This window comes from Lissotriton helveticus, chromosome 7 (assembly GCF_964261635.1).
Source record: "Lissotriton helveticus chromosome 7, aLisHel1.1, whole genome shotgun sequence".
NCBI classification, from domain to species: Eukaryota; Metazoa; Chordata; class Amphibia; order Caudata; family Salamandridae; genus Lissotriton; species Lissotriton helveticus.
Genome location: NC_136068.1, coordinates 1,021,146,394 through 1,021,160,205, shown reverse-complemented (window position 1 = coordinate 1,021,160,205; position 13,812 = coordinate 1,021,146,394). Strand labels below are relative to the sequence as shown.

The 13,812-nt window shown below is 43.7% G+C and overlaps 1 protein-coding gene across 3 annotated transcripts in view; it reads left to right on the top strand.

The window, feature by feature from the left end:
• EBF1 (EBF transcription factor 1) overlaps window positions 1-13,812 on the top strand; it is a 799,867-nt gene that overhangs the window by 81,999 nt on the left and 704,056 nt on the right. For all 3 annotated transcript variants that reach the window (XM_078653725.1, XM_078653724.1, XM_078653726.1), the window contains one exon: window positions 4,451-4,519. In XM_078653725.1, coding sequence (XP_078509851.1) covers window positions 4,451-4,519 — 69 coding nt within the window. The remainder of the gene's footprint in view (window positions 1-4,450; window positions 4,520-13,812) is intronic.

The window sequence follows — 13,812 nt, the reverse complement described above, 5'->3', positions numbered from 1 at the left end:
GGGAAGAAGGATTTAATGGCGAGATCAACTGCCCAAAACTCCAACTTGCTGATGTAGTACTTCTTGTCTGATATTGACTTCCCTTGAGTATAATGGCCTCTCCTACATGAGCACTGTGTCCTTCCATTGATTCTCCAATCAATGTAATCGGAAAGGAGTTTGCAAAGGAACTCCTTGGATCATTTTCTTATGCTTGGTCTTCAGGCAAAAATAGAGAGAGCGAAAGAGAGAGCGACAAAGAGGGAGCAAGTAAGAGAGAGATGTGCTGTTTGTCACTGGTTCTTCTTGTCCCAATCATCTAATGTTTCTGAACACTGGCCTCCTGCGCAATCCCGAAGGGGAACATATGCCATCTGCTGGCTTTGGGCACAATGAGGCTGCAGTAAGCCAATTGGATGAGGAGGGACTAAAGAATGACTTTTTGATCTAAAGAAGACACTTTTGCAACAATTTTGTTTAGTGTCGCACCCAAATACTGTATAGCCTAAACTGGCTAAATAACTGACTTCATTGAATTTATTTAAGGCGCTTGCTGCCAGGAATAATTAGTTAGAGGGCCAGACCTAGTTAGGTCAACAAGGAGGAAGAATGAGTTACTCATAGATTGTTACATAGAAATAAATCTCTGACCAAAATGCAAAGAGAATTTTAGGCTGGGATGGAAGAGGTTGAAGGCTACTTTGGGGAAGCTGGGGCTGAGAGGATGAACCGGCAGTGCAATGTGAGTTAAAGAATCAGTCACAAGCACCTCTCTGTCAAAAGGGTTAGAGTGTGTACTTCCAAGTGACTTCCATTAGTGGCGGCGGAAAACAGTCTGTGCCTCAAAAATTGCAGTTATAGATTTTTCTCCCTGCTCAGCTCATTTACCATTAGCGTTCTACTACTTTTGGTGTTTTTCTTCTTCCCTCTTTATGTTTCTGCTCTATAGGGCTGTGACCTGACTAATCCGATCAAGGCTGACGACTGTCACCTCGCCAAACACACTGCTTCCTCCATTGCGGCTAAACTCTCTCCAGGTTTTGGCAGCTGCCCAAAGTCCCACTCCTTAACTATTCTCTCTCTCCTCAAACATTTCATAAATTTATTGTTAGGTGTTCCCTCAATAACCTGTTACCAACTTTCTTACACATTGATTACATTAGAAGTGGTGCCATAGCCCTGTTTTAAACGGGTCCTCTCTCAAAAACGCACCCCGTTTCCCCCCCCGGACAAGATCCTAGTGGTAAGCCACTACCTAAGTATTCATTTACCTACCCTCACACAGAGGAGACTTGTGAAATATCATCAGAAGCTGGTTTAAGATGCATTCATTCGCTCAAGCCTGACCCTAGGTCTGATTGAGGGTATTTCTAAATTTTCTGCAATGAGGGAGCCTTCCTTAGCCAGTTGTCCATGTCTATGCACCACAGTGGAAGTGTATAGTTTAGGCAGAGAGGAAGAACCTTGCATTGGTAGTGAGAGTTTCCAATTCGAACCATCAAGAACCTTCTATGATCTCTGAAAATTGGGGTGTGAAAGAAATTGGTTTCTTTCCTGTAACTTAAATTCTCTATTGTAGGTATCTTTCATATATTCACATGCTTGAATCATTCCCTGCCGTCAGTCTGTGAATCCCTAATAACTTTAAACAGTGTTTAAATGGATATATGTCTCAATACCAGTGTTGGTTCAGTAGCACATCCACCTCATTGGAGTTCCATTTGGGTACTGGTGATATGGTAATATTTTCGCAGGCCCTTGATGAGGCATGTTGCTGCATGTAGAATGTCCTGAAAGGCAGCCAGTGTGGAGTCTGGGAGTCTGTGGTGCACAGCATTGCCACCATAAACATGCGAGAGTACAAGGCATTGAACAACAGTTCTGAAGACACTTTCTCGGAGAATTGGTTTCACTTTCTTTAGTAGAGAGATGGTACCAGGATGTCTTAGTTTTCTTGGCTTTGTGTTCCATGAGGGTACGATCTGTGCCCAGGGTGAATTGGAGAGTTTGGCCCTGGGTAAAAACAGGAGTTCAAATCCATCTACATTTATGTAATTGAGCCATGTTTTGACTAGTTCGTGTTTGTTGTTCTGTGCAAATAGCAGGAATTTGGCTTTGATGAGTATAAGCTTTTGGTAGATGATGGACACCTGTCTGAATGACATGAAATCAGTCTGATCACCTATTTGTTTCATATGAAAATTCTAACAAGGTTTGCCCATTGTCGAAAAGTGGCATAGCACACTGTTTTCAGTATGTTCTGCATCACAGGATCCTCACTGGTACTCATAAACATTGAATATTCCTGTGCATTTGCGGGGACACTGGAACGTTTTCTCTTCAATCATTCAATCTTTAGATGGAGGTAGTCACCTCATTGTCCATAAAATTGGTGCTACCTCTATTAGAAACAAGAGATATATGCTTTTATTTATTTTTTAAGAACAATAAAATGGCATTCCTTAATAGAATATGACCACATTGTAGCACCTAAAGACAATGTTGTGTTCAATCCTAAAAAAAGATTAGCTGCATACCGAGTGAGAAAAGGACAGAACAAGTCTGACAGGTCAAGAGTGCAGCAGCTGCAATTAAAAATATAATGTTACTTAAAGGAGCCAGCACCTTCCCTTCCCAGCATGCACTGTACTGGCAGTTTTCCTCACAGCCTGAGTTCTTTTTATAGGTTTAAAGACAGCAAATGTATTGTCAACCGGGGAGTAGGGAAGTTTGTATTTGACGTCAGTGAGAATACCTAAGATGCAGAACTGGGAATCCAAGTAAGTAACATTTCCGTCTGCATTGTAGGATCATCACTGATAGTCTTAACATTGAACAGAGTAGTAAGCATATCCTTAGCCCACTGGTCTCAATACAAATCTATAAACCATAAATAATTTACAAAGGTATTATTACCAGAAGTATGGCAAGGAAGAATTGTTCTAATTAAACAGATTCTTTAATGTTACTTGATCTAGTAAAGAGTCAGTTGTTAAATTCTCGTCCGAACAATAATGCTTGGAAATTATGACCAGATTTCCATGTAGCTGCTTTACATATTTCTGCTATTGGAAGATTTTTAATACATGCAACAGATGCTGCCTTTCTACCTGTAGAGTGAGCTGTAGGGTTACCTGGAAGGGCCTTGATAGCCCACTGGTAACATAGAGTAATACAGGAAACTGTCCATCCATCATCTATAGTTTGTTTAGAGGAAGCCATACTAGTTTTTAGAGGTCCATCATTTATGAACATCTAATTTGTTTAACAAATGTCTCTGTTCTGTCCAAATAAAATGTAGAAACTCATTTAACATCTAAGGAATTAAGGGTCCTTTATGCAGATGAAGAAGGGTTACTGAAATATACCCAAACAGAAACTTTGATTGATTTGAAAATCTAAACAACTTTTGGTAAAAATAAAGGATGTGCTCTTACCACTACTCTAAAGCTATCTTCCAAGTAAGGTGCTACATTGAGGTCTTAAGTATGTACTCAAAAGAGGAGCCATTTATTTAGCTAAACCTCGACTGCTTTTCGAGTGTTTACCTTACATCTCAGCTCAAAAACATTAAGATTATCCAGTGAGTCCTGTCTCAAGTCATGATGTGATAGAAATTCGCTTTTGGAGTAGTATCTTGAAAATATGTTTTTTTCATTTTGTCTAAGCACTTTTATCACCATGGAACAGGTGTTGGGTTTCATCCATTAGGTATCAAAATATCTCCTAAATTTTTCTTTCACCATCGCTTGAGAATCCCTGCTGTTTCCATAGAACGATGTCCTTATTTTGAGGAATACAGTTGAAAACAATTTTTGATAATATATGTCTCCGATTGTCTTCGTATTTGATGACAAATAATTTCCTTTCATCTTTAACTAGTTTACCCTGGTCTGAAGATATTGCCAGTATGGCATGAGTATAGATCAAGACTGGTTTATTACTTCCCTTGGTGAAGACGCCGTACATCACTCACTTTCCTTTCACCAGTTTTTTAAGTCATAGACTTTACAATCTCGCCACTGTTGCGATATAGGAATGAATGGCAGTTACATATGGACCTGGTGTGTTTGTCTGTTTGTCAGAACAAGAAGGTCTCCAGTAATGGGTCTCCGATAGAGTTACTTGCTTGGTAGCTTCTCGTTGTCACTGAAAGTGGGGAGATGTTTTGCCAAGCACATGAATATGGGCAGTGCCGATTATGGACAGTACTGATTCTTTGTCAGCTGTGCATCTTCCACGATCATTCATGTGAGAGGAAGCTTAATATTTTTACTACCCTATAGCCATTTCTCCAAGGACGCAAATGTGCGGAACATACTAAGGGTGGCGAATTAAGGTTACAGGTAAGTAACGTATTATTTTGCTCAATGTTGCTCAATGGGTGTTAATTTGGTGTATTGCAACCCAGCCATACCTTGTTCTGCCCTTTAATTCTAATACTAATCTCCTGCCCACTCTTCCTCCCCAGTCGCTGTTGTGATAAGAAAAGCTGCGGCAACAGGAATGAGACTCCGTCGGACCCGGTGATCATCGACAGGTCGGCACTGCTTTTATTTTTACAACCACTAGATCTAAACCTACCAATGATGGATGCTCTCAGGATTGAGGGTCGCGGGGTCCTAGCGCCCCTCCGCACTGTCTTTTGTGGAACTACCACATAGGGGATGTAGGGATATTTTTATGAATCGAAAGCGTGGTCCTTTTGTAGAGTTTCTTGACGTTTGTATATGTTGCCGCAGTGGAGATGTGATAGGCTCTTGATTCTTGTCGTCGCAGTTTATACATTCCTGGATAGCAGTTACATAGCGCTTGGCGGTGGTAGTAGCACACAGCTCTACTCAGAGCTTTAAATCACAGCATGCCTCAGTGAGTGACCCTCCGCCGGGCAGCTTATGGCTAACCACATCTTGCAGGGAAGGCAGGGTCTAGGGGTGCAGCTCATCCACAGGTTACAGTTCTGGCAGTCAAGGTACCACTCTGAGACAGGTCACATCCTGGCCTTGGACATTTTCATTTGTAGCTGCTTGACATAGCGTTGTTTCTACTCTAATGAGCTACCAAGCGCTTTCTATAGAACACTTTTACTGTGGCAGAAGCAAACAGAACATGAAATGCAGTAAATAGATCATGATGGCGTTTGGGGCTCGAGCTAAGGCGAGATTGACTCTTCCAGGATTTCATGTGGAGGGGGATGAAAACAAGCTATTGTGAAACAGCCCACTGCCCTGATGTTTTGATTTTACATTATGATATTCACAATTTCAGGAAGAGAGAGATGTGATAATATAATGCTATGCTACGCAGTGTTATGTGCATTTGTATAGCGCTTGTTTGCCCTTTGTTTGACCATGTGGTCATACTCTTGAGAGGCTGGAGATGCTTTTCCAGGGCATCTCTTTGCTTGAGGTGGACAGCAAAGCTTTGCTCTGTGTAGCTCTTACTGATGTTCCCATTTAAAGTTCAACCCATGGGTGCCCTTGTTGTTTCTTGATTTGCAGACTTTGATTTGTGTCTTACTTAGATGCAGGACCTTTGTTTTCGTTTGTTTCCCCACAATACTGAATACTAGTCCATTGCTCTGCTTTTTGTGTTGGTTTCTCTCATTAGGCGATGTACAGTCTCCAGCTTCATGACTCTAATCCTATGTTGTGTGTAAGATAGTATGGGCCTCTGCTTTACGTCTCTGCGATTGTTGGGTACATTGTATATAACTTTATTGCTTGATTAATAAAAATCATTGCAAGTCAAAACATCTTCTCATCACACAATATTTAAAATCTGTACTACAAATATTATTTAAAAATTTACGAATACATTCATAATAATGTCATTATACCTGTTGGTATGAGGAGTGTATCATACTTCCGGGGAGCATCGTTTTTCCGGCTGTATAGTTTTGATGCTGTTCTGTGTGTGTTGATTGATAAAGTGTTGAAGCAGAAGTTATACCCAAGGTATCCTGGTTCCCAGAGAAGCAAATAAGGCACAAAACCACACTTGTAGCTCCTGGCCACAGTCCAGAAGGGGAGGTACAGCTTTGGGTTAGCGCCTGTCCCTGGAGTGGAGCCCGTGGTCATGGCCGTCAGTGTAGAGCCAGGTCGCAGACTGGCAGTGCCATGCTCTGAGATCAGCACAGCACAGGCGATACCATTCAGTGCCACAGGCTGCAAGTGACCATACAGCGAAGTGGCTAGGTCTGGAAGGGAGGGACGGTTCAGGTTCTCAACACAGCCATAAAGCTCAGGGCCTGCGTTGTAGAATGACAGTGAAGGTTCAGATGAAGATCAGAACTCAGCAGGTGAAGTAGAGCTTGTGGTCACAGCCCATCAGGGATAGAGAAGTGGGAAGCAGATGGTAAACTCTCGGTTTGGCCTGAGCAGTGAAGGTAGAGCTCAGCACCAGAAAGTGTCTGGCAGGGTGTAAGCTTGGCGGGGGTGGTACAGGACAAAGCACAGACAGGCAGTAGATGGAGACCTCATGTCTAAGCCCAGTAGGTGGGGTACATCTCAGAACAACTGGCCAGCAATGGAGGTGAAGACCAGGGTCTCAGAGAGAGAGGGAGATAAAGAAAAGAGGGTGAATAACGGAGAGAGGGAGAGGGAAAGAGCAAAAGAGAAGGACAGGGAGAGGAAGAAGATTGAGAGGGAAAGAGAGGGAAAAAAGGGAGAGGCAGGAAAGTGTAAAAGAGAGATAGAGAGAGACAAAGAAGAGAGAGAAAGGAAAATAGGAGGAAAAGGGGCGAAAGAGAGGGAGAGGAAGAGGGGAGGAGGGGGGAAGAGAGTGCGAGAGGTGGTGAATGAGTGAGAGAGAGAGAGAGACGCTTCCTTGAAGTACTGCGCTCCGGATAAAGCCTTTGGAGTATGCGATCTCTTGGGTAGTTTCTGTTGACGCCGACTTCTTAGCCTCAGTGTAATGCTCTCTGTGACAATAATTCCCGTCGAAGGGTTCTGTGGAGAGCTCTTCGGAGCACTCGGCTCTGCGCTTGATTGCTTTTCCCTGGGGATCGCCTCTCCTGGTTCTCGCAGTGCTGTGGCTTCATTCCCGGGCAGTGGCAGGAAGCGCAGCCTCCGAAATAACAAGCAGAGAGTTTCTGTGATTTATGAAATGTGGTTGCCTGCTTATAAATATTTAACTTTTATTATACAATTGTTGCGATGATGAATCATTACCCCTTTGTTTGCAAGAGCAATTCATCTACATTTCCAGGTTTTTGTTTATGCAGAACGGCAATAAGGGGGAAAAAGCTTCACAGATCTTCCACAAATTGCTCCCCGTGTGGATCACAGGCATATTTATTGTTTTCTGCAGATTCCTTGTTGCCTGCTTCAGTGACTGTGGATCGTGACATGTTGCGATCCTGGCCACGGACGCACACCCCAGCTAGAAACAGGACAGGGTCCATGGTGGACTCTCGCCCCCGCTGCCCCGTGCGGACGGCAGCCATTGAGCGTAGACAAAACAGGGCCTACGTGTTTCTCAGCAGCAGTTGTCGTGGTATTTGTGTATCCGCCGAGTCTGCAAGGGCCTTGTGGGGTTATGGAACATGTCTGTCATCACTTATGGAAAGCCAATCCTGCAGGCCGCCCCCCGAGGGGTCCCCGAGGACCAGACCAGATGTCAAAGGAGCTGAGGGCGGCCTTCACTGCCATTGTAGCTCCCAGGACACAGCTTTCTCACACACTGGCAGCATCCTGCCTCTCTCAGCAGGATTTTATGTTCTTTAAGAGGAGTTGGTCACTAGGCACAATTCTTTTTGGGTAAAGTGATACGAGAAGGTTATAGCTCTCGTTACCCTTTTCCTTAAAAATAGCAGCTCTCCGGTCTCAAGCTGGTGACTTGTTTGTTGATGTTGGCTTTTGTTCGGGTTCAAATACCCGTAAATAATGTTGATCGCAAGAAGCTTCCATTCATTAACTAGAAATTTAGAAATGTACCACTGTGCAAGTCACTCAGTTATAAAAGTGTATTTTGCAGTGAGGGCATTTTGCAGTAAAATGTTTTTTTGGGGGTGTGCGCTCTGTGCTGAATATTGTAAATTTTGCTAAAGTCTAAGAGTATCTTCTAATGAATCAGTTCATGTTTTTTGTCTTTCTTTTTTCAAAATCCTCCATTGCTATTCAGCAGGTTTATTGGTTTTCATGTGCAGGACTAGTATTGTATAGTGATGGTTGGGTGTTTCAGTTTTTGTTCATTTCAGGGTGACAGGGCACACAAGAGTTACTGGGTCCCAACCATGGTGGTTGAGGTCTTTCGACACGGGTCTCCTAGGACCTGTCCTGCTACGGCTTTGCAAACAAGTACAACCCTTGAGGCGCTTGATGCACAGGCTAGCGAGGGGCGTGCAGTACAATGTTTATCAGGAAGATAGTGTGGGAACCAAGAGTTCAGAGCCCAACAGTCAGCCAACAGACACAATAACGTATTGTTCAGCTCAGAGCTTCCCTTTTCGTTAAAGAAAAATACTTTATGCTCACAACAAAACTAAATACTACACAGTTCCATAGCAATGGAATTACAGGCTTATTATCTCAGTTGTGATCATCTGTAGGGCGCTACACCGCCCTTTGGCATTCTCTCTCTGCGGCAGAGAAGATATCTTATGAAAACAGTCCCCAGTACCCTATGGGTACAGGTATTGATTAAGCACAAGTGTACATGCCTTCAATAACCCCACTGACCAAATGCTTAACTCAGCTCACCATATTTCTACTTCTTTCCTTTACTTGGTAAGAACTTTTACATTCATGCAGCAGGCTTGTCTGTGCCTTATTAGCCTCTTGGGCTGTTTTCAGGCTAAGCTCTGATTTTACTGCTGGCTGGTGCTGCAGTTCTAGCTGTGTGGTGGGCAAAGTTCTCTTACCCGGCCTCGCAGCAGCTGCTGCACTTTGACGGCAACGTCAGCAATGACATCACGATGTAACAGGGCATGCTAGATGGCATCAGCATTGTAGGCTTGTGCAGCTCTGTCCTCTAGGGCTCGCAGTGGATTGCCGGTCAGCACAGTGATGCTTGCTATTGCAAAAGTCTTGGTGAAGTTCACACAGAGACCCCACACAGGGACCGGGGAGAGTTGCACAGTTCTCTCTGTGGTAGTCTTCTTTCTCTGGATGCTCCCCATACCAGGAACATGCTGGGTTTCTGTTACTGGACAGTCTCCTCCTGCAGAGCCAAGCGCTTTCTGTACCTCTCTCATCAGACTGGCAGGTATCTAGGCACTAGACAGACCTTCAGCTCCTCCAGCAGAAAGTGCAGACTTCAGGTGATGCCCCTTCACCCCTGTGAGAGAGACGATCTGGTAGGCACCATACTGGTCACAGAGCAGTTGGCAGTGAAACTGGATCCAAGCAGGAGGGCCCAAAACATGGGCACAATGAATTGTGAGATCTATGCACTTGGCTCATATTCTTGCTTCTGAGCAGCAATTTGAGTTACACAAAAGGGCAGGCCTGCCTTTAGACCTCCTCAATATGAAGAACAGAAGCTGCAGTCCCACCCCTCACCCCTCCCATCTACAAAATGTCAGTGCTCAAACTAATCTGCAGTGTTTTGCTAACAAGGCCCTCAATTTCTAAGGGAATCCCTGCACATATTCTCCTACACTGCACTAGCTGGATTTCCCACTCCAGTTGCTGGAATTTAAACAAAGTCTGCCACTGTCTGTGGAAGCTGTCCTTGTCCTCCATCCTGTGTCATGCTAAACCAAGGGCATCCAAAATGGTTCCTACTCGCCCCAGCTCCCACACTCATACCACACACACAGAGCCCTACTTCAATACGCGTGCTACACATTCACTTCCCACGCATACAATTGGCATGCACATAGGATGTCAGAAATGTTTTGGGGGTTTTGCTAAAAGCTCAACATATACAAGAGGAAGTTTTACACAAGACTGCACTCTCTGACATACAGAAAAAGGTCAGATCATGCTAAAGATTCACAAGACACAATGCGCTGCCACCAGTGCTTTATGTATCTCGTCCTGAATGTTGATAGTAATCCTATGCCCACTGTTATGGGCACTCTTGATACACCCTTCCAGGTTACAGAAAACACTAGCAGAGACAGGTCTAGGCCTCTGCGCGCAATTTAGATTAGCATGACGCAAGGGCCAACAAAATCTCACAATGCTATTTGCACATGCAGTCAGTCACTCATGGGAGAAGTACATACTCTATTACCATGTAGGGGACATTTCCATCCCAACAAGGTACTGAAGCATTCTGTGACAATTGTATAGCATACTTTTTAATTTTAATATTTTATTTTGAGTAGTTCTCCAGCATTAAATCTTTCATCATAACGCGAGCTTTGAATTATTGCCCTTGTCCGGTTTGGGATCTCAATCTGATATCTTATGAAAATCCAAAGCTTGGGAATCTATAAAAGATACCTGTGCTATTTAACTGTAGTTAAAGGTCTGTAACTCTTTCATAAACATTACTATTCTGTCCGCATGAGCAGTATAATGCTGTTCAGTGGAAGAGGTATATGAGGACTATTTGCAGGGTTACAGAGTGCAAAGTAAAGTTACATGAGTGAGTGGTGTCAAGTGGAATTGAGGAGAGGGACAAGGTTATAAGCCTTTGGTTAATGGGTTGTTGGAAAAGAGGTTGATTTTCTGCCAAGCTAAATACAATAGTTTTGAACTTAGGCAATTATACAAGTGTAAAAATGTGTATGTTCGCTTAATCATCCAGTATAGGATCTAGCATAGAGACATCATTTAATGGCAGAAACATACTAAGAGCAAATCCAGGCTGCTTCCTTCTCTCACATCTTTCCCTAGTAAACCACAAGTATTCGGCCCCTTTACTCTTGCATTCTCAGGTATGTTGCCTTATTACTTCTCAAGGCCTATCCTGCCTTCATAAGGTTCAGCTTCTCTTTGCTTTATTAATATGTTCATTGCTTCCTCCATCACTGAAGTTCGCTTACTCATAGTTGTCAGCACCCTCTCTGGTGTGCCTCTGTGAAGGGGGACACATTTGCCTTTCACAAGTGTTCGGTTAGCTTTAGACTCACGAGCCAGTCATTGAGACGGTTAAATAGAGTGTTCCCACTACCATTGCTGCCGTAATGTCCGTTAATAACTTAGGGCGCATCCCATCATGTCTGTTCACATTACGCACCTTAGAGTTTACAGATTCCGAGCAGGGATCTGTCTTCCAGATACCCTAGCGTCCACCTTTGTTTCTGCCTTCATCAACAAGTTCTGCTGTGAACACTGAACCAAAGCATTGGTTGAACCATTCAGTATTTCATTGGTCTTACTATACACAGAACCTGCTTTTCCTCCCCACACTGACAACGTTGCCCTACCATTTCTTCTTTATGCCAACTTTTCCAAAATAATTCCTATCTAAGGGGCAGATGTATCAAGATAGCCATTTGCGATTTTTAAATAGCGATTTTTAAGGAATCGCTATTTAGAAATAGCAAAATGGCATGTATCAAAAAAATCGCTATTTTTTTGCGATTTCTTAATCTTCCTTATTTGCGAATTCGCAATTTGCGAATTCGCAATTAAGTAATAATTTCCCATTCATTCCTATGGGCCAGGAGGCCCATAGGAATGATTGTGAAGTAATTCTCAAATTGCGAATTCGCAATTTGCTAATCGCAATTTGAGAATTATTTCAAGGGTGCAGGGGTGTCTCAAAGACACCCTGCTGCACCCCTGAAATGTACATGTGTGTGCATATGGCGCACATACATGCCCTATGGGCATGTGTGTGCGTCACATGCCACCTTAAAAAATGAAAAATTGTGCTTTTTTAAAAGAATTCGCAAATTACCATCAACAACAAGTTGGTGGTAATTTGCGATTTCTTAATCAAAATTCGCAAATTGAAATTGCTACATACATAGCAGTTAAGGAATCGCAAAAATTGCGATTCCTTAACTGCTATGGCAAAATAAGGAATCACAATTTTTTGTGATTCCTTAAATTGCGATTTTTTGATACATTCAAAAACATGCAAAAAGGCCGTTTGCGATTCGCAAAGGCCGAAATTCGGCGAATTTGGGCCTTTGCGAGTCGCAAAAGGTTTGATACATCTGCCCCTAATTCTTTTTATGTATTTCGCACTCTTGTGTTCTATTCTGCTCACCATCCTTGCTTCCCTTAGCTTTTACAATTCAACAAAGCAGTTAAGTTTCCCCTGTCCTTGTTTGAGCAGTTTATTGCGTACATGTTTTTCCTTGCATGTTTTATGTCTGGTCCTCGGAATTTAAAGGAAAAGGCAGAAGGTTAGCTATCTGTACGTGATTGATACTTTTTTCCAGCTGCTGATGCGGTTCCCTATACCCATCAATTGATCAGACATTTTGTGCATACCTTTATATATTTGAGTGCCTCTTCTTTCATGGCTCTTGTCCAGCAAGCACGTGTATTTATGTATTTGAAGGTTTTGGCATTGATATTACCTGCACCAACAGACATGTAATATCTCATCTTGTTTCTCACTCTTTAATGGTACGAGAGGGTGGAGGTGCTGCCGAGCTCTTTGCCGGGGCCGTTTTTCGGCCGTTTTTGGTACAGGGCCGATTTTGCAGCTATGCTGCATAAACGGCCATGTACCAAAAACGGCCCCCAGGGGGCTAAAACCGTCCCCCACCCGTGCGGCGCACCAGGGGATTGCCCGGTGCCCGCTATGGCCAGTCCGGCCCTGAGTACATACAGATTACAGCTGGTGCATGTTCAGCACATTCCCCATTCAACACATGTAGTTTACAATAAGTGCAGGTTTAGATATCCCTGTGTTCATTACATACAGATTATGAGTTTAGATTCAGGCCATCTCACGTTCAGTACATGTAGATTAGAATAGGTGCCGATTCAGGCACATTCCATGTTCATTGCATGCAGATTATGATGGGTGCTGGTTCAGGCAGTTTCTCAGTTTGGTAAAATGGTTGCAGCCTGCCCATTTTTTTCCTCTGTTGTGAAGCCGGGGAATATTCCTGTCCCAGGCATGCACAATTTGCTCTTTTAGTGAGGTGGATTCTGCTCATTCCAGCTATACGCAATCCACTATTTATAGAAGTGGGGCATAGGATGCCCATGTGTATTAACAGGCTGCGTTCTGTGAGCGTTTATTATGTAGGCCTGGGAAACATGTTAATTACGCCAGAATAATCGAAATACATTTTGCAATTTCGAGATACTCTTGTGACGTGAAATTACTGAAAATTACTTGATTATGGCTGTTTGAGTAAGTTTCCGTTATTTTCGGCAAAAACACCTACCCAAGAGCACAGGAACAGATTGTGAGTTGCTGCTGACTGTTGCTGTTCCTGTTCTTTTGCAATTAGCGCTATTTTCTTAGCAAGAAATGCATCCTCTGGTGCATTTTGGACATGAGGGTGCATTTTTTGCCAAGAAAATTGCACTAAATGCAAGTTTATGCTCCTCACTTAGGGCCTGATTATGATGGCGGTGGGACTGCCACTATCAGGCTATCGGTGGTGGCCCTCTGCCATCGGCCCATGCAGGTCTGCCCACCGTATTACGATGCAGTGGACGGAGGCATCTGGCGGAGAGACCATCCGCGGTGGTTCCGAGAGGCTCATGGAGCCGTTCGGACCATCGGATGGACAGTAATCCCTACAATAGGGGCGATGCCTGCTCAGGCACCGCCGTAGGGATTGTGATGCCATGGAAAGACAGGCAGAAAGTAATTTAGGGGGCCCCTAGTGGGCCCCCTTTCCCTCTGGCCCTCCTAAACATCCCTGCACCAAGTGGCAGGCACCGCATGATGCCTGCCACAGGGTGCAGGGATGTTTTAAATGTGTTTTTTTGTATTGCGGCATGTACTGCAGCCTGCAGC